The following is a 20,105-nucleotide window of genomic DNA, read 5'->3' as shown; positions in this document are numbered from 1 at the left end:
CACTTTGGTCGCGAAAAGTGATATTTTCCCGACCAAATTTCTTAGTCGCCAATTGTCACATTTCGCGATCAAAAAGTTTGGTCGCCAATTATCACATTTCGCGACCAAATTTTTTGGTCGCCAATTATCACATTTCGCGACCAAAAAATTTGATCGCCATTTGTTACTTTTCGCGACCAAAACTTTTGGTCAGCAAAAGTGAGTTTCCACGACCAAGAGCTGTTTTGGTCGGCAATAGATGTATTTTTTGCGACCAAAACTCTTGGTCGGCAATTATCATTTTTTGCGAAAAAAATTTATTTTGGATGCCGCGACTAATAAATTGGTCGCCAAAGCAGGAAAACAATACACCTGTAATTCCTAATAATTCATTCAATCCATAACAAACTTATAATTTTAAAACATCATTCAAATTAACTGAATCATTAACATTCGACACAATACATAATTCATTAACATTTGACACAATACAACTATTCTAAGTTTTCATTCACAAGTCACATCCATCTAGCATAACAATTTGAAACATAACTATTTGTTATCCATGCGCAGCTATCAACAAATAAAACTACTAATATTTGTTATCCATACACATCCATCCAAAAATATTTAATCCTCTAAAAAATGTTCATACTGCCAAGTAGTCTAGTACAATTTAGCTTCGTGAACTTGTTAAGAAATATGTTGGGGAGGGTGCTCGTCTGGTTCAAAAACCAAAGGAGGCACCAAAATTTTTTGTCTACATACTGCATCAAGACCATAAACTCTGAAAATTTCACCAATGCATACTTCATCTGCTTTACGAACATCTGCTGATTTATCCTATATATAAATGCAAAACCAAGCAATTAAATAAAGTGATAAAAAAAAATGATGAGTTATTTGCCCTTAAATTATTTTTCCGAAAATTTCAAATTTTGCAACAGTAAATACCGTCATTTTGCACTTACATGGAAGAGACATGTCATTTTGCAACATGAGAAGCAAATAGGCAGCCTGCATTCTGCAAAATACCCAGAGCGAGAGAGAGAATAAGAAGAAAAAGAAGAGCAATTCACCTTCACATCAAATGGGAGATTACCCACAAAAACCATCCTCTTGTTATCATAGAGTGGAGCATTGTCTCCCTTTAGTTTCTTGCGAGGTGGGCATGCCCTGTCAACACGGATGTGATTTCCTCCAACCTAGATCAACAAAGCCATTACAAATGCAGCTAAAACATTCTCCTAGCAAAATATCCAATTGTACCCAGAATCATGTTGATTAACTGTCAAAAGAGCAACATACCGCAGCCATATTATGGGCCAAAGAAGCTTGGGCAGCTTGCTCTGTTTCAAAGACAATGTAAGCGTGAACACTGCAAGATCCCAACAATTTATTACTGGTGTAATAACGACAATAGGAAAAAAAAATAAAACAAAACAAAACCTGATGAAACAATCAACACACTAATAGTTACAATTCAATATGTTCATGGCCTCGTGTAATTAATGATTTTTTTAGGAACCAACCTGCTTTTATTAAAGATATAAAAATTAATGATTTGTGAGAAAGATAATTTAAAGATTATTAGTTAAATGTCTGTTGGATGGTTAACTGAAGAAGCCATATGATCAATGAAAAGAAACCACTTCTAACAACCAACATCAGTAAAGAATCGAAATCACACATTGAAGGATGTGCATACATTTTATTAAATGCAACAAAAGTACAGATATTGGGAAATGATAAAAGTGGACGTCTGAATCAATGTAAGAGAATTTCATTCAAGAACAAAAGGCAAAACTATAAATGGGAGCATATTAATACACAAAGCAATTCCAAAGGCAAAAAGGAGACGACACCATTATGTCCAACGAATTGCAGGAATCAAAAATAAAATGAGATGATGCCATTAAATATCATAACTTTTTGTGACAAGCATACTACATTTGATGAATTGAATTTGATAATTGATATATATATAAGCATACCTATCAACAGCATCATTTATTTTCTTCTGGATAATTGCACCCTTCGTCGGTTTTTTGGTCTGATAAAACAATCATCAATAGTTAAAACTAGAATCGGCTAACACGTATAAAATGAGCAGGAAGCACTTTACATGAAAACCAAGGAATAAATCTTGGAAACATACTTACATCCAATAGAGGAATGGACTGAATCCTCACAGACTCAACCTCTCCAAATTGGCTAAATTCCTTAAACAGAGCCTTCTTCTTAACCTTCAATGTTAAATTCCCAACAAACACAGTCCTCAGAAGTTTATCCTCATCATCAAAACCTTCCTTGGAAACCACCATGTCCACTGAATCATCAATTTTTTTCCTCTTCTCCCCAACAATTTTCCCTTCCAATCTTCCCTCTCCAATTTCAAATTTTGCAGCAGTAAATACCGTCTACATATCTTTCAAATTTTGCAGCCGTAAATACCGTCATTCTGCTTCTCATGTTGCAAAATGACACGTCTCTTCCACACGTATTTTGCTTCTCATTTCAAATTTCATAGTGTGTCAGTGTCTGACACGAGGTCCAACATGACACGTCTCTTCCATATAAGTGTCCGTGACATGTATTTCAATTAGTCAATTCACATTCCCACTACCTGACACATTATGGTCATATATATATATATATATATAATACTTTATAAAGAAGATATCAATACTCCAATGGTCATACAAAAGACAACTTTCAGGAGCATAAGATAAATAAATTATGAAAGTATTAAGCCTATAAAATATAAACACCCAACAGCTTCAAAGTCATAATAAAAAATAATTAAAAAAATAGTAAATAAATAAAAAGGAGAAATAATAGATTTGAAGAGGAACCTGAAGGTGAAGCATGAAGTTGTTTTGCACAGTCATTGCAGCTACCCAATAGTGCAGGAGGCAAACCTTCTTCCTTTTCTATTGTCCTATCTTCTTCTTCAATTGCCTCAAAAACACTTGCTCTAAGTTCAGCCTAGAAATAATCCATGTCAACCAAATATTAATGGAAATTTTTGCCCCAGCAGGTTTGTGAGAAGCATGTGAACAGAATTATCATTTGATATCAAACAGATATATTTTAAATCCTAACATCAAGCAATTATGTAAGAGAAAAACCTTGAAATCAAAAAAAAAAAAAAATGTGTCTGCATTATGATTCTGCATCAAAACCTTCCTTAAATTCCCAACAAACACAGTCCTCATGATTCTGCATCAGATCTTCAGCAACATTACCATCATTTGCAGATGTCAACTCCCTTTCAGTAATTTGTGGATGTCCATTCTGTAAGTTTCCAAGTAGCATGATAAATATTCAAAAGACTACTTCACAAAATCTAAGAATATGTCTGCATTATGTAAGAGAAAAACCTTGAAATCAAAAAAAAAAAAAAAATTGAAATACAGGGTTTTATTTTAAATAGTCCAGAATAGAACACCATTCTCATTACAACTGGCCATTAACATTGGCCAATTTATCTGTCAGTACTGTTTTTATATGTACACAGTCAATCCTTCTAATGTATTAACTTTGGTGAAATGGCTTAATAGGATCCATGCCAATCCCAAGTAATTGGGAGAAAGGCTTAGTTCAATTGAGTTGTAGCCTATGGTTTCATTATATCCACAGATATGTGAGTAAGTTGAGGATTTATTAAATATTTTGCAATGGAGTTGATTGATTAGAGCTATGAATGGTAGATATGAAAGCTAGTGTTGGTTTGTCTTGGGTGAGGGAACTAGTGTGAGGTTGTGGTTATCTGTAACAGAGGGGGTTGCAAAGGGAATGGTGGTGCTTTCATGGTTGATGGAGGTTCGGGTCCAACAAAGGGATGAGAGAAAGAGAAAGGTATTTGTTAGAAAATGTATAAATATTTCATTAAAGGTTGATTTTGTTGATATCTTGTAATAATTATGGTTTAGTGACCAGTTCTTTATGGTGATAATTGACGGCAACTAGACACGGTAGAAATGATGGTAGCTGGATTTGGACTATTAGGATCTGCATATAACAAAATAATGTAGTCTACTAATTCAAAATATCCTGTGTGAGTGAGAGGTCATATAAATTTAAACCAAATTACATATCAATTTATCTATGCATAATAGCCATAGAAGATAACTATTTTAGGAGGGAAAACCATACCAACATAGGGGATATTTTAGCCATCTCAGGTATTATTTGAGGGGTTGTATCGGGTGCCTGAACTTCATCACTATTTAATCTCCCTCTCTCTCCTTTCAAACCTCTCAACCAGAGTGCGTGTCCTTCCTTGTACAACTGCCACTGCCAAAAGAAAATTTCTAAATGAATTAGATTCTATCAAACATGTCTTTAAAAACTGTGTAGATAGCATTTGATAGCAGACCTCCATTCACAACTTTAACTGAATTTGTCCCTTCAGTGCCATTGAGGGACTCATTACCTGCAAATAATTGAAAACAAATCAATATTTTGAGCAATAGATTATTATTATAATAACGTAATCAAAAGCTCATAGGTTGCGTATCTATTGTTGAACTCATAGGATTTAACATGAGGAAGGAGAAATCAAATTTAAAATGTATGTAGGGAACAATGTTTAAAATTCTATATCCTTTGACAAGGCTCGAATATAAATGGCATTTATCTGCCAAAAATTCAAAAATGGAAAATAGTAAGAGAATTCAAGAAATATTGGAATGACATCGTGCTATCATGCTGTCATGCTGAGTATGATATATATAAGGCAAACAGAATGTAACTTGTTGAAAGGTAATAACATAAATTGTTGCAAGACAAGGATATAAATGATTGTCACTCTTAAAACAAGCAAAGGATATCAAAATGTTAAAATCCACCTACTCTCCACCTACTTCACCCACTTAAACCTACTCCACTAAACCTAACCCACTACACCACTACCACCTCACCTACTCCACTAAACCTAACCCACTACACCACTACCACCTCCACTTCACCTACTCCTTACCTACTACACACTCACCCTCTTCTATATATAGGAATCATGAATCATTGTAATAGAAGATCAATATCAATCAATAATACAATTCTCTATTTCTCTTTATACATTAAATTTCTACATGGTATCAGAGCCATAAGATTTAGGCCCGTATTTTGTTTTCTCACCGGCGGGCAGCCGGCCGGCAACCTTGCCTTCGCTGCCCGCTGGAATTTTGTACACATACCTTCGCTTTCCTGCCTCTTCCAACTTTCTTACAACTGTTGTCCCATAGATGAGCTTCATATCTACCGGTCCATCTATGCCTTGTGACACCTCTATACTGTGAAGTCCTCTGTCCAAATGCATCAATGGACTTCCTATGGTCAACCTGCTTCTGATCAAGCTTCTCAGACCCTCTTTTCTTCCCCTCCTTGAATGGTGTTTGGTACACCTCATGGCCTCTAAATGCATAGTAATCTGAGTATTGCTGGGCTAATAACGAAGGCCTCTCGAGCAACTGAGATGGGGCTTCATATTCCCTTGCCCATCCAGCATCCATAACCATCACTTTGCCACAGTCCATAACTGTGGGTATTCTGTGAGCTATGCTGATTATTGTACACGACACAAAGTCCTCGCGAATGATTTTCTGAATGACAGCATCAGTCTGGGAGTCGACAGAAGCCGTTGCTTCGTCCATAAACAGAATCTTGCTGTGTTTCAGCATGACTCTCCCCAAGCACAGAAGCTGTCTCTGTCCCACACTCCAATTGTCTCTGCCATCAACCACTGATGCATTAAGTTTTTCAGGCTTTGCAGCCACAACATCTTTTAGTGGTACTGTTTTTGTGCGAAGGGACAGAAATCATCACATTTCCCACCTTTTTTTTCTTTTATTTTGTCCTCCACTTTACACCTCACATGCCTTCTCTCTGTCTAAACAATAATTTTCCACCATCTCCCTCTTTTTCTACACAATATTTTTGTACCACCGCCCACTCCATGATACCAATATTATTATTATTATTATTATTTTCACAAAAAAAAAAAAAAAAAAAATTCATTCCAGTTGATTTTTCTGCATTACCACACCTACCATTCGAGTTTGCCAAACACACTTGCTTTATTCATATCAGGACTCACCCCGATCACCATTTTACAACAAAAAAAAAAAAAAAAAAAAACACCCACACCCACAGTGGGATTTTTTCTTCTCTACTCTGCCGCCGGTCTCTTCTTCTTGCCTCCGTCTTGGACGGCCCTTGACGGTGTTGCCTCAGTGCTTCCTTGTCCACCGAGCACGTTCACTCCCCCATACTCCTCCACTGCAGCATATGGCGGACCTCCAAAACGGAACATCACGGTGGCCTTCCGCTTCAGTTCCTTGTTTTCTGCCTTTAGCACACTTATCTCTGCTCGCGCATCCTTATACATGCGTTGGAGCAGAGCCAGCTGGGAATTTAACTGCTGCACCTCATTTGTCCTACTCTGCAGCCGGTGCGACAAGTTTGTGACCACCGTCATGCTTTCCACACATAACTTCAAAGTATACTGATTGGCCTCCACATCCGACTGCACTGCCATTCTTTGCTCCACAGACCGCATCGGAAAGTTCAACGGAGTAAACTCCGGGGCGCTTGGTTGAGGTTCCAGTGCCACCGCACCAGTTGTCTCTCTTGTTGACTCGTTGAGGTCGGGAAAGAGAGTGAGCAGCCCACGGGACGACGAAGCCATTTTCTGGGCAACAGAGTGTTACAGAATATCTCTCGCAACAGAGTGTTACAGACTCTCTCTCTCAGCACAACGAAGAGTTTTTTCAGAGGATTTGCAGAAGCTTTTTGTCTGCCTCAGCCTCAGCATCAACCTTGGTTAAATAGCGAGGCAGCCCCGCGTATCGCGCGCCACTTGACGCCAGACGACAAACGGGCGCGCCAGCCAAGGCACTCACGTGCCTCGCCATCATGTCCGGCACATCTTTTTATGACTTGGGCTCGCCTTTTGATGGCACGCCTTTTGATAAATTGGGCACACCTTTTGAGGGTGCGACTTTTTAAGGGTCCGACAAGACTCTGTAAACTGTCCCGACATAGATTCCGGTTAGTTTCTACAAGGGTCCGACAAGACTCTGTAAACTGTCCCGACATTGATTCCGGTTAGCTCCTTTATGGGTCCGACAAGACTCTGTAAACTGTCCCGACATTAATTCCGGTTAGCTCCTTCAAGGGTCCGACAAGACTCTATAAACTGTCCCGACATTGATTCCGGTTAGCTCCTTCATGGGTCCGACAAGACTCTGTAAACTGTCCCGACATAGATTCCGGTTAGTTTCTACAAGGGTCCGACAAGACTCTGTAAACTGTCCCGACATTGATTCCGGTTAGTTTCTACAGGGGTCCAGCAAGACTCCGTAAACTGTCACAACAACTGTCACAACATTGTCTGCTACAACGGTCCGACATGACCCCATAAACTGTCTTCTACATCGGTCTGACACCCCCATACAGTGTCCTCTACAACGTTATGACACCACCATCCAGTGTCTTCACCAATGGTCTGACACGACCATACAGTGTCTCCTATCCTTTTTTATTTTTATGTATTTTCTTGTTTTGTTACTCTCTCCAAACTCAAGTTGGTTTGTTCCTATCCCCCTTGAGTTTGCGGGGGGCTGTTAAAATCCACCTACTCTCCACCTACTTCACCCACTTAAACCTACTCCACTAAACCTAACCCACTACACCACTACCACCTCACCTACTCCACTAAACCTAACCCACTACACCACTACCACCTCCACTTCACCTACTCCTTACCTACTACACACTCACCCTCTTCTATATATAGGAATCATGAATCATTGTAATAGAAGATCAATATCAATCAATAATACAATTCTCTATTTCTCTTTATACATTAAATTTCTACACAAAAGGACATTTCAAGGAATGCAACCCAACAATGCCCAACTTGAAAATTGCTAAATGCTAGTTGAAATATAAATTGTTGCGAGACAAAGGATATAAATTTTATCAAAAGGACATTTCAAGGAATGCAACCCAATAATGCCCCAACTTGAAAATTGCTAAGTGCCAAGTGAAATATTAGATGTCAGGAGGCCTCCTTTACCCCATAACACTTTTTTTGGGTATGGAAATAAGTCACACACCATAACACTTTTCTTGGCTAACTTATAAGTCACACACCATAACACTTTTATTGGGTATGGAAATAAGCCTCCTTTACCCCTATGATCAAGTTCTCTACATTTTGGACAACACAAACTTCATCTAAATAACAATGGTCTCCAGCTTAGATTCTTAAAGTAGCTAATTTTGATCCCTTCCTTTGTGGTTGGTGTGAAGACTAAATAAAAGGTATGCTGAAGAGAAAAACCATTTTTCACTGCACAGATCTAACATACAGAGGCATTCTGGGTACAGAGTGTCAGGACCTTCAAGTCGTATATATTCAAGATATACAAAATTCAAAAGCAACAGACTTCTAGGACAAAGTAAGCATGCTCAAAGAAGATCAACAAGCTTCCATATAATATGGCCCCCAAAATGATATCTTAGAATCTACTAAATGGGATTGGGAAAAAAACAAACAAAAAGAAGCAAACAAACAAAAAAACCCAGACCCACCTTTCATGAATGGGCCATTAATGTCAACAAATGAGCTCATATATGCTAGATCTAAAACATTTGAATATTTTCTACTCTTCCAAAACACAAAATGGCAATGCTTATAAATAGTTAATAAAATACCTCTTTAAATCTCCCATATTGAATTTCAACAAAAGATAGCTATGTACTAAGATAAGGGGAGGAGGAAAATGACATATTACCATCCTTTGCAAAGCAAGCTTGCCCAGAGATGATCATCTAAAAGTTAATCATGGGAAAAACAAACCAAAAGAGGATTGAACTAATATATACAAGAAACCGACACAGATCTTTAAAGTCTGAAGAGTAAGTACAGGCACACGACTTGAGCATAGTTCCAAGAAAACAGCCTGTAGTCAAAACATTCACACTTATTTAATGTCTCCATAAAAAGATTGAAGATGACTGCTGTAGTGAGCCATATGAAGGAGGCAATCAACCTGCTCAATGATCTGCCCATTATCAAGTTTTACTGAGTTTCTAAAAGGAAATCACCTGTGGTTTTAGAAAATTGATTACAGCTTGAACTTCTTGGCATGATTCCAGAAACCACATACACAAAGATCAGTAGATCCTTTAATAGCTTTTAGTGTTAGTTCTTCGTTTTTCTTCCTCATAACTTGGAGAACAGAATGGGATTAAATCAATGAAGAGTCAGGATGAACAACAAAAAATTGATGCTTTTAAAGCAAATATGTATACAAGAAAAATCCTTTTTTTCAGAATTTATATATTCAACATGAAAACCACTATATATTGTATATAACATCCAATTCCTGAAACCAGTGTTAAAAAGCAATCTGCAAACAACTAGCGTTCATCATGTATTCAAAAATGGACAAGCTCATTTGAATCAACCTTGTTTTTGGGCCAGAAGACAAACAAGCTTAGCATTTTTCAGCTTTTCTGCACCTAATTTCTATGTGCTTTGCTGAAAATTTGACCAAGTGCACCCCTTGTTGCCCCACCAAACAGCATAATTTCAAGACAGAAAATATCTGCACCAGCGAGAAGTTCTAGACCTTATGGTGCTCGAGAACTCCTTTTAGCGTGGTCTTCTTTACTTGGACAATTGCACAAAAAGCTATTTTGACAATTGATAATCTGAGGAGAAGGGGGAAAATTTTTGATGGATTGGTGCTACATGTGCAAGAGTGAGGTGGGAAGTGACAACTATCTTTTTACACCATTGTTATTTATGATGCCCTATTCAGTTCAGGATTTGTTTGCCTCTTGAAGGAGAGGTTGTCCAGAGGTAGTTTTTGTAGAGCGTGGGAGGTTATTCCTCTTTGCCTCATATGGTGCTTGTGGAATGAGAGAAAACAAAGGTGTTTCTGATAATTGTGAGAGGATCATTTTGTCTTTCAAAGGTACTATTTTTATTTCCTTGTATCTTTTGGCTTAGGGAGACTATTCCTTTCTCCATCTTGATTTTGTTGACTTATTGAGAGAGTTGTACATCCAGTGCAGTCTTGGTTCATACATAACATGTTCAGGGAATAGAAAATTTAAGATAAATAGAAAAAATGATGCAATACCCAATTTATACTAACAAGACTAACTCTTCATACTAGTAATCAATTTATTATCTTCTCATGGCTCCCACATCAACTGGGCTGAATCTCATTCTCACCCTTAATCTGAATTTAAAAAAAAAAAAAATCAACGATTCTAATGTTCTTCCTTCCAGACAAAAAGGAATAACATAGTCTAATAACTTATGTTGATTAGAAATACATAAAATTATGTTCTACCAATATACAAACATAGATTGAAAAAATTGAAAATACTGAGATTGAAAAACAGAAAGATCAAAGTGAATGAGATTCTATTGAAAAGAGAGCAGACCAAAAATAGCAACTGAAAGATTAAAAAGAGTACAATTCGACTGAAGAAAGGCCAGATCGAAGAGCTAGGAAGATAGTAAATCATGTGTTTGAGACCAGATCTGATGGAGCAATAGAGAGAGAGAGAGAGGACGAGACCAGAGGTGTGGTAGCGACGGGAGGACTAACCTTAGGAGGAGCTTCAACAGGTAGGGCGCATCCAATGCCATCGCACTCGAAACCCTAGATAGAATCCCTCCAAAAACCCAGTATTCATGATCTCGTCTCCTCCTCTTGCTTCGACTCTAACAATTAAACCCCCTCTTTTTATCTACCAAAAAGCCCCTACAATACACATAAGAATAAAAGTTCAGTACTTTAGGCAGACAGGCAGTACATCTGCAGAGAATTATGAAACTCCAAATGGTTTGCAGATATTGAAATAAAATAAAAAAGAGAGTCACACCCATTCATAATCATGAACCATTATACTGTAACTGTACCCTTTCAACACATCTAGAACCAATGCATAAACTTCTTACAAAAATTTCATTGGTATGTATGCATTATACAATTCCAGGAACCATATAGGTGTTTTCAAACCATCAATTGGTTTGGTGCATTAATACTTGAATTGTAATAGCTTGACAACTCAATCAAACCTCAATTTAGCATCGAATCCAATCAAAATTGATACGAATCTAATAAAACCCATATCTCCAACAACACTAATATTGATTTAATAAACATGTGAAGCCCTAAACCAATTGAAATCGTTGTGAAGTTCAAGAACAAGAGATCAAATTGTTCAGGTGGGAATTTATTACCTAGGTTAGAGGCCAAGAGGTTGAAAGAGAAGCAATTGATCATCTGTATCACGAAAAAGACGTCGAACTCGGTGAAAACAATTTCCTTCTGATCACGTAAAATCTATCAGATTAATATATATGCAGATTAATCATCTGTAGTCTTCCTTCTGATCACGTAGCAGATATATATATATATATATGCAGTTTGTGACAAAATTGAAGGAGAGAGAATAATGCAGTTCGGTGAATCAATTTTCTCCAAACCATTGTTCGATCAAATATGAAATTGCTATCTCATTTCTCTCTAGAAGTACGAATTAGTTACCTGGTGACTGAGAGAGGAGAGATCGGAATGGACGAGAAGGAGGCGATCGATGTCATCGTTTTCGATTGATCTTCGTTCATAGGAAGAAAATTGATGCCGATGAAGAGAAAGGAAAGAGAGAGAGACATCCAATCTGGGTTCTTTCTCAACAAAGGAAATTGATTACTAGAATCCAATATTAGGAGAAACTTATTACATATCACCATATTAAACCAAATTACCCTAATCTGGGTTCGATTGATGCATCAACAGTGTGAAGTAGAAAATTATTGGCGATGGCGATTTGCAGCGGTGGCGACGTGCGACCGACGTGAGCAATGGTGGTGAGGGACTTCGGTGAGCTAGAGAGAGTGGGCACCGATTGAGAGAGAGAACACAGAAAGAGGGAGGGGCGGGCCAACATAGAGAGACACAGATTAGGGCTTTTTTTAGATAGAGACGAAGAAGATCAGGGCTTTAATTTTTTTTTTTCTGAAATTCAATTCCCGCCCCAAGTTTCAAATTTCTCCCCAAACTTTTGGCGACTAAAAGATCAAATTAGTCGCAAAAACAGGTTCTTTCGCCGACAAATTTTTTTAGTCGCCAAATTTCAATCAACGGCGACTAAAATATTAGTCGCTAAAAGTACTAATTTGGCGACTAATTTTTTTTGGTTGCGGAAAATAAGTTTTTCGCGACCAAATTTTTGGTCGCCAAAAAATATGTGACCTTCCGCGACCAAATTTGTAGTTGGTCGGCAAAAGTATACCACTTTCTGCGACCAACTCATTTTTTTGTCGCCAAAATATAACCTTCTACGACCAATAATATTTGGTCGCCAAAAATAATGATCATTCGCGACTAATTAATATTTAGTCGCTAAATGTCATTTTTTTGCGACCAAAATTTTTTTGGTCGGCAAAAGTGGTCGGCAAATGTGTGAATTCTTGTAGTGTACCACCAAACAGATTTTAAATACCCATTGAACATTCAAAAAAAATCATGTGTAATATATAAAAAATATATTATAACCAATACCAAACCAAATTAAATGTTCTTTTAAAAACCAATTGGAAGTAGAAAAATACAAAGTTTTTGATTCAAACATGAGGACTGTCTACAACAATCTTTTTGATCCAGATAACTTCAATAAAACATGTATAATATAGCACATGTAAAAGATTCAGATAACTTCAATAAAACATATATAATGTACCACATGTAAGTTAAGATATTCTGTGAATCATATAAGAGCTATCAACATAGTATGTTACCCTAAGTGTACATAAATATATTGTGTTGTGTATCATGTGTGCACGTCCTATAAGGCTCAAGTCATCTGATGTGCATCATGAATCAAAATACTAGTTTTGCAAATTATGAATCTAATCAAATCAAGAATTTTAAACTTCAGCATAAACTATGAAAATGATGGTAAACAATGAGAAAATAAAATAATTTAAATTTGACACATTAATAATTCTTGTATAAAAACATGATTACATCATCTAATTGGCAAAACATTTGCCTTCATCAGAAGAGATGTGGGTTTAAATCCTACTAATTATAAGCATAGTTAACAAATCAAGAATCACATAGTGAATTAAAATTGTAACTTTGAGAATTATGAATTGAATCAAAATGAGAATGGTAAGATTCAGCACAAACTATTGAAAATGAATTGAACTGAAATATTCTAAAAAATACGCAACACATCACCATGGCAAAAATGAAAACATGAACACCTTAAATGTAACGGCCCAAATTTCTAGCCCAAATGATAGGACAACAATCACGGCTCTTTCAAGGAAAACCGAATATAAATCTCCAAACTTACATTACATGATACAATAGTTCTTCATGCAATAATACATTAATCCAATAACAAGTAAATAAACAAATAAATACCCCCAAGGGTTTATAAGTTTCCAAGGCTTGAGCCTGATTACACAAAATGGTTATTCAAACCCACATAAATACAGCCCTTGGCTTACACACAGAGTCATAGCAAAATGAGAGCATTGTACTCCCAACACACATACTTCCACGCCTCTAGTTGGGTGCGATCACCACATATTTTCCTACACAAAAATCCCGTAGGGTGAGCATAAAGCCCAGTAGGAAATTCTTAACAAAGTATATATATTTTGTACAAGTCTCAAAAGAGGAAATGCACATGCCATGTTATGCCATTTTTGAAGATAAATCACATTTTCATCTTTTGAAAACTATCATGCTCAATGATATCATGTAATTTCAATTGTTCAAAACTTAACAATTTATTTCAAGGGCGGTAAACACGACTCTGGTAATCCCTAGGTCGGTGTCTACAAGTAGACTATACAAGTACTACCAAATTATCATTTTTACCGGTATTAATCGGAAGGCTCGACACCTATCCGCGCGAGTTTTTGGTCTTTCACCTCGAACTCTTAGGCCAACTTATTCAATATCATCTACACCACCTATCAAAACTTACCAATGTATTTACCCCAAAACCATTCCATGAAAACTTGTTTCTCAAAATTCTTTTCTCAATGCAAGTTTTCAAATCAACTTTCAAAGTTTAATATTGATATGCCAATAACACAAAATGAATATAAATACTTTTATTCCAATTCATCTTCCAAGGAATAATACAATTTCCTCTTCTCAAGTATTCTCAACAATTAGTTATTTCAAGACTATTTCAATGTTTTGAATAATAATTTCTAAAATAAACAACAATTCTCATATTCCCTAAAATTCATCATTTATATAAATATAAATAAGAAATTTTCCAAACATCTATTTATTTTGACATACAAAATAAATATAACAATATCATTCATATATTTTCAGTCTCTTTTAAAAAAATCCCCAAATTCTAGGTTTTCTTACCAAAATTATACAATTCAAATCTTTTGAAAGAAAACTTTTCAAAATCATCTTTTCTTTAATCAACGAAGATCAAAACCTATAAGATCATTTTAAAAAAACAAGAGACAAACCCACTTTCAAAATCGCTCAACTTCTCGAATCAACAATCAATTTTCAAAGCTATCGAAAGATGATTTCGAAAATCATATAGATCTTGCAAAAATATATATATAACTCTAAGAAAATCCCTATCTCAAGTTTTGAAGAAGGAAAAAGATGAAACCCCCAAAATCAACGGTGTTGAAACTTGATCTTCACCACACACAATGAAGCCCTCGATAAGTTAACCAACTTTGATGAAGAACTTATGACATAACTCTAATAGATATTGAGAAATCAAGGTTTTGATCAAATTTGGCATAGGGAAATGTAGAGAGAAGGGAGAGGAAAGGGTTTTTAGAGAGAGAGATATACAAAAGTGATCTGAAATATAAGATTCACGAACTGATATAACATGGTCCCCTCAAGCGTGGAAAGCCCCGCTCGAGTGTCAAATACACTTTTCTAGTACTTTTGCAGACAGGTCAAACTTCTGAAACTAAACATTCTCCGCTCGAGCGCATAAACGGCTGCTCGAGCGGACAAGCAATTTCTAATGCATTTTGCATTTTTGCTTTGGGGGCGCTGCCCCTCATCCCTGTCAGGGCGCTGCCCTAGGACCCGTCAAGGGGCACTGCCCCCTGGACCCCCGCAAGCTAATCGGGCAGCTCGATCCCCGGCAGGGCGCTGCCCTTGGACGCCCGTGAGCTGACCGGGCAACTCAATCCCCGACATACTCAGCGAAGTGGAAAAATTGGGATCGCTACATTAAAAGAATAGCAGATGATGTAAATCTGCATGTGTGGGTTGATGATTCATTATCCATTGTCATCTTTCTTTACAAACATGTAAGGCCAGATAGAAATCATTAATAAACAACCAGCATCACAAAAAATAAAAATAAAAATAAAAATAAAAAAACAAAAAATTGGATGATTCATACCTAATTAAATAATTTATATATAGATGTCTACTCTGAAGTCTAATATAAAGGTTCTGAGTCAAGGTTAGATTTTGTAAAGTGAATCAGTTAAAAGAGCACATAACTTCAGTTTAAGTTCAGCTAAGAAAAAACCAACAAATTCAAATCAGTTTTAGCGAAGAACACCGAGCTGATTGTTTCGGAGCTAATAACATCAGAATTTGAAAATCTACAAAAATCCATACCTGAATGTAGACATATTATTATGATTCCCTTGATTGATCATAGTTATGTCTTCAAAATTAGCTTCAATCAGGAAGCCAACATTGTCATTGATAATGTGTGGAGAGATTGAAACCTCAAAGATCAATAAGAGTGAGCCACCAAACTTATTTTCAAAGTAACACAAATTCCTATGACCACTAATAATAGAGTGATGTGTAAGTTATTTTGGACCAAACAAGTTTTGATCATATAATATAATCTTATGCAAAAAATTGAATTGGTAACTCAAATACTTCATGCTTGAAGTGAAAGGGTTGACTACATTTTCCTTACAATGAATTAGTATATCTCCATTAAAGTAGTATTAAGTAGATGAAAAATGATTGGAAACTCAAATTTGAGTTTGTTCGAAAGTCCGAATTTGTGCTTGCCGGTTGACCGCCCGGACGACCGGTGCAACACTTGTCTACTGCGGTTGTCACCCTTGTCGATCATGGCTGTCACCTTTTGTCGGATGATCGGCCAGACGACCAGTCGGATGACTTGCCGAACAACTAGCAAGCTAAAATTCGGGCAATTTTAGATGACCAGCTAGATAACTGGCCAGATGACCGGCCGAACCGCGCAAGCCAAAATTCAAGCAATTTTGGGCAAACTCAGATTCAAGTTACCAATTAGTGTTGTAAATAGAAGGAGAAAAAATATCTAGAAGCCTTAGAAGTTTAAACATTGACATGTTTTTAGTTAATGCAGTGACAATCATTAATATGAATTACTATTAAGGGAATTACAAAAAAATTCCTAGAGTTTGAGCCTTATAACAAAATAATTTCTCAGTTTTTAGTTTTGTCAATTTAAATCTTAAACTTTTGATTGGTTTTTGATATAAACTATGTGCTTATCTCCGTTAAGTAAAATCAATGGAAAAATAAGTATTTTAGTTATTAAAATCAATAAAAATGATATTTTAGATATTTTATATATACCTACATTGAGTTTAATGATTAAAGTACTATTTATTTATTTATTTATTTTTGTTGGTTTTACTTAGTGAAAATAGGTGAATGATTTAAATTGAAAATAAATTAAAAGATCAGGGTTTAAATTGACAAAATTAAAAACTCAAGATTTATTTTGTTACAAGACTCAAACATTGGGTTTTTGTGTGTGTGTAATTGTCCCTTCTTCTTCTTCTTCTTCTTATTATTATTATTCTTATTTGTTTCAAGTAAAAGTTTAATAATAAATTTTGAACATCTTAATTTAAATCTACAAGTATGTGCTTGAAATAGAAAAATATTTAAGCTGAAACCTCTTAAAAAATGGCACAATCTTAAAAATAACATCACCACCTTAATTTGAGAGTTACTTTTTTGAGTAGTGCTATAAAAATGAAAATAAAACTCATACAGAATTTTGACCCAGAATGATGTGCAGTCTTGGGTCCTATCCTATCCCTTTAAAAACAAGGCCTGTCAATGCGACTTATATTTTTAAAATTGTCATTGTTATATTATTCTGGTATAAAATTCTGTATAGATTTTCTGCTTGTGAATCACTTTCCTAGTTTTTTTAACTCCAAAGAGATAGTAGATTTACCCCTATATGCAATATAGTCAACATCATAGAAAGAGAATAGAGAATATATTGCTCTGCCTTGCATCATTTCCCTCATGATTCTTACTTGGGTTCAAGTAGTGTCGGCAAAGTTTTTGAGAAGTGTCGGCAAACTATCTGATATTATAAATTTATATTTTTTATTATGACACGTTGAAGAAGTGTCAGAAACACATTTTAGGAATGTTTACAGAGTGTCGTGTCCAACATGATATTTATCATTGTGTATGCAGGTATATACTTGCTGCTATGATGGATTTATTCTATTGATGGATGTTGAAAAAAAAAATTATTTGACCTGGTATATTCCAGCAATCATGCTATATATTCTATTTCTCAATGACCAAATGATGCAAAGTCCTTGTATTTTAGCGAGGGTCTTGGAGTTCTCAATATTTGGGATGAGAGGGCAGGAAAATCTTCAGCCTCGTGGATTTTGCATGAAGAAAGAATCAACTCGATAGATTTTAACTCAGAAAACACTAATATCATGGCAAAAAGCTCCACAGATGGGACTGCTTGCATTTGGGATTTGAGAAATATTGATGCAGATCAGCCAAAATGTTTGAAGACAGTTAACCATAGAAGAGCTGTCCATTCTGCTTACTTTTCACCCTCTGGAAGCTATCTTGCAACATGGTATGCATCAGGTGTATTTTAATGTACCACAAATTTTTGCATTCTTTAGATTCCAATTGTTGGGTGAATGATATCGATTTTTAATTTATGAAACATCCTTAATTTTAATTATTGTTATGTTACTTTTATGTCATTAACTTTAAATAAATTAGTTATAAGGAATAATGTAGACATTTGTTGTGTATTTTGCAAATCTGAAACAGAGACCTTGAATGTTATGGTGCCCTTTTGTGTGGCAAATTTGGTCAAACATTTTAGAGTGGTGGGGATTGAGTTGGGTTATACTTGGCCTGGGTCTATGGAGAGTTTGTTTCAATGGTGGATGGGGTGGAAATTCAGAAAGAAAGAGAGGCAAGTTTGGAGAGCTTTACCTGTGGCTGTGGTGTGGTCTGTGTGGAAGTATAGGAATGAATGCATCTTTATCGGCACTCAACCCAACACTGAGGCTCTTAGTGAGATTATCAAAGTAAGGTTGTCCCTTTGGATTAAAGCTCAATGATATAGGATGTCTTTATTCTGTCAATGATATAATGCATAGCCTACAAACAAGTGAGCCAATGTATATGTTAGGTGAGGTTCTGTGATCAGAGGACTGTCTGAGGAGGAACAGCTGGGTTATGCCTGCTTTGGGTTGTTGTCATTTGATTAGCTGGGTGTTTATTGTATTCTTGTTTTGTGGTTGGTTGCTCACCAACTCCTGGTGTTGTGCTAGCTAGTGATTGAGTGGACATATTGGTGCTAACATAGCTGGAGTGAGTATGTTTCGTAATGATGCTTTCTGCACTTATCCTTTATCTTTGTTGATGTAATGATTTCTTTGTTCAACAATAAAGATTCTCTCTTTTGCTGATCAAAAAAAATAAAAATAAAAACCTTTAAATAAATTATTCATATATTTGACATATAACAAATTCATAAAAAAAAAAAAAAAAAAAGAATAATGCGCACGTGTATTTTTTTTTTTTTTTTAAAATTGATGTGTTAGACTCATATCTATGTTGTGTCACGTATCTCTGCTACTTAGCTGAACATGAAATATAAGAAAATCAACCATCCACAACTAATATAGTGGTAAGCAATGGCATACAGAGGAATTGAGAAGCCAAGTTGAGTCATGTAACAGCCAACAAATGAGAAGGAATATAAAAGAACTGGTTACAAAATGAATGCAGAAATGTGCCAAATAAAGGGAATAATTGCACATGCAAGAACACAAACAACATTTACTTGTTTCATAGTTCAAAAAATATGAACTTAAAATAAATTACATAATACCTTGAAAATGGAAAATGGTTGAATTGCAATCCCAAAAACCGGTGCCGAGTGAGGGCGGTACAAATAAATCCCATCTCCATCCTCATTTTCAGCATCAAAATCCCAAAATCCAACATTCCCACATTGGTTTCCCACAGCAATCAATTTCATATCCGTAGACGGAAAGAACCTCAATGCTAGTATTCAGCCTGGCACAACCCTCGCTATATTTTTGGGTTCCAACCTCATTGATTCCAAAAAAGTTGACACTTTCATTCACGTTAATCGTCGAATTGCAAGAACCCCCTTCAATTTCCTCCATCTATTGGGATATTTTCAAAACACCGGAGATTTTTCATTGAGTTGTTGGTCAGAAGCATATCCGCAATACGCATCTCTCATTCTAATAGGGCCAAATGACTCATATTTGATTAGAGGCGTGATAATTTTGTTTAAGGATACGCCTAGTTTAACCCTATTAGAATGAGGGTATAATTTTAAATGTATCCATAATGATGATTCTGTTTACGGATACGCCTCTGACCAAAAACTCACTTTTACAAAATCGAACCCCCTCTAATTTTTTTCTTGAACAATTCTATCCTTAAACAAAATTATCATAATGGATAAATTTAAAATTCATTTCATGGTCACCATCCATCCTTTTCTACTGTAGATATGCAACATTCAAAATCCAACATATCCCTGGTACAACATGACTGTAACTTGGGCAGGTTCGGTTGGACTTTCTACTTGTCCAAAATTTGTTTAAAGTGTACAAAGTATAGAGGAATTCCTCCACGTCCAACCTTGCCAAGTTAGTTTCCCAAACCTTAAAGCTCAAGTTTATCACAGAATTAGGATTAGGTATGAAGTGTTGAAATTTGACAAAAGAAAGTTATCTTGTTCTGAATCAATGCATTACACCTCATAAAAATAAAAAATAAAAA

General features: G+C 35.9%; 1 protein-coding gene across 22 annotated transcripts; it reads right to left on the bottom strand.

Moving 5' to 3' along the window:
* Nucleotides 1–394: 394 nt before the first annotated feature.
* Nucleotides 395–19,954, bottom strand: LOC114282700 (uncharacterized). Of its 22 annotated transcripts, none has more exons than XM_082925107.1 (13): nt 19,177–19,733; nt 10,617–10,772; nt 9,097–9,220; nt 8,784–8,951; nt 4,361–4,417; nt 4,138–4,278; nt 3,111–3,276; nt 2,142–2,967; nt 1,974–2,032; nt 1,288–1,357; nt 1,086–1,184; nt 951–1,003; nt 395–822 (listed from the first exon to the last, which is right to left on the bottom strand). In XM_082925107.1, the coding sequence occupies exons 8-12, from the start codon at nt 2,301–2,303 to the stop codon at nt 965–967; spliced, it is 429 nt and encodes a 142-aa protein (XP_082781233.1). In that variant the 5' UTR covers nt 2,304–2,967; nt 3,111–3,276; nt 4,138–4,278; nt 4,361–4,417; nt 8,784–8,951; nt 9,097–9,220; nt 10,617–10,772; nt 19,177–19,733; the 3' UTR covers nt 395–822; nt 951–964. The 22 variants fall into 22 exon arrangements, with proteins under 22 accessions (XP_082781233.1, XP_082781220.1, XP_082781227.1 ...); XM_082925094.1 differs by having other exon boundaries at nt 951–1,184; nt 2,142–2,605; nt 2,835–2,967; XM_082925101.1 differs by lacking the exon at nt 8,784–8,951 and having other exon boundaries at nt 1,082–1,184; nt 2,142–2,605; nt 2,835–2,967.
* Nucleotides 19,955–20,105: the final 151 nt, after the last annotated feature.

The sequence above is a fragment of the Camellia sinensis genome, chromosome 4, assembly GCF_055761805.1.
Source record: "Camellia sinensis isolate YWXY chromosome 4, ASM5576180v1, whole genome shotgun sequence".
NCBI classification, from domain to species: domain Eukaryota; kingdom Viridiplantae; phylum Streptophyta; class Magnoliopsida; order Ericales; family Theaceae; genus Camellia; species Camellia sinensis.
Note: the sequence above shows the minus strand (reverse complement) of the source record. Positions and strands in the feature narration are given on the sequence as shown.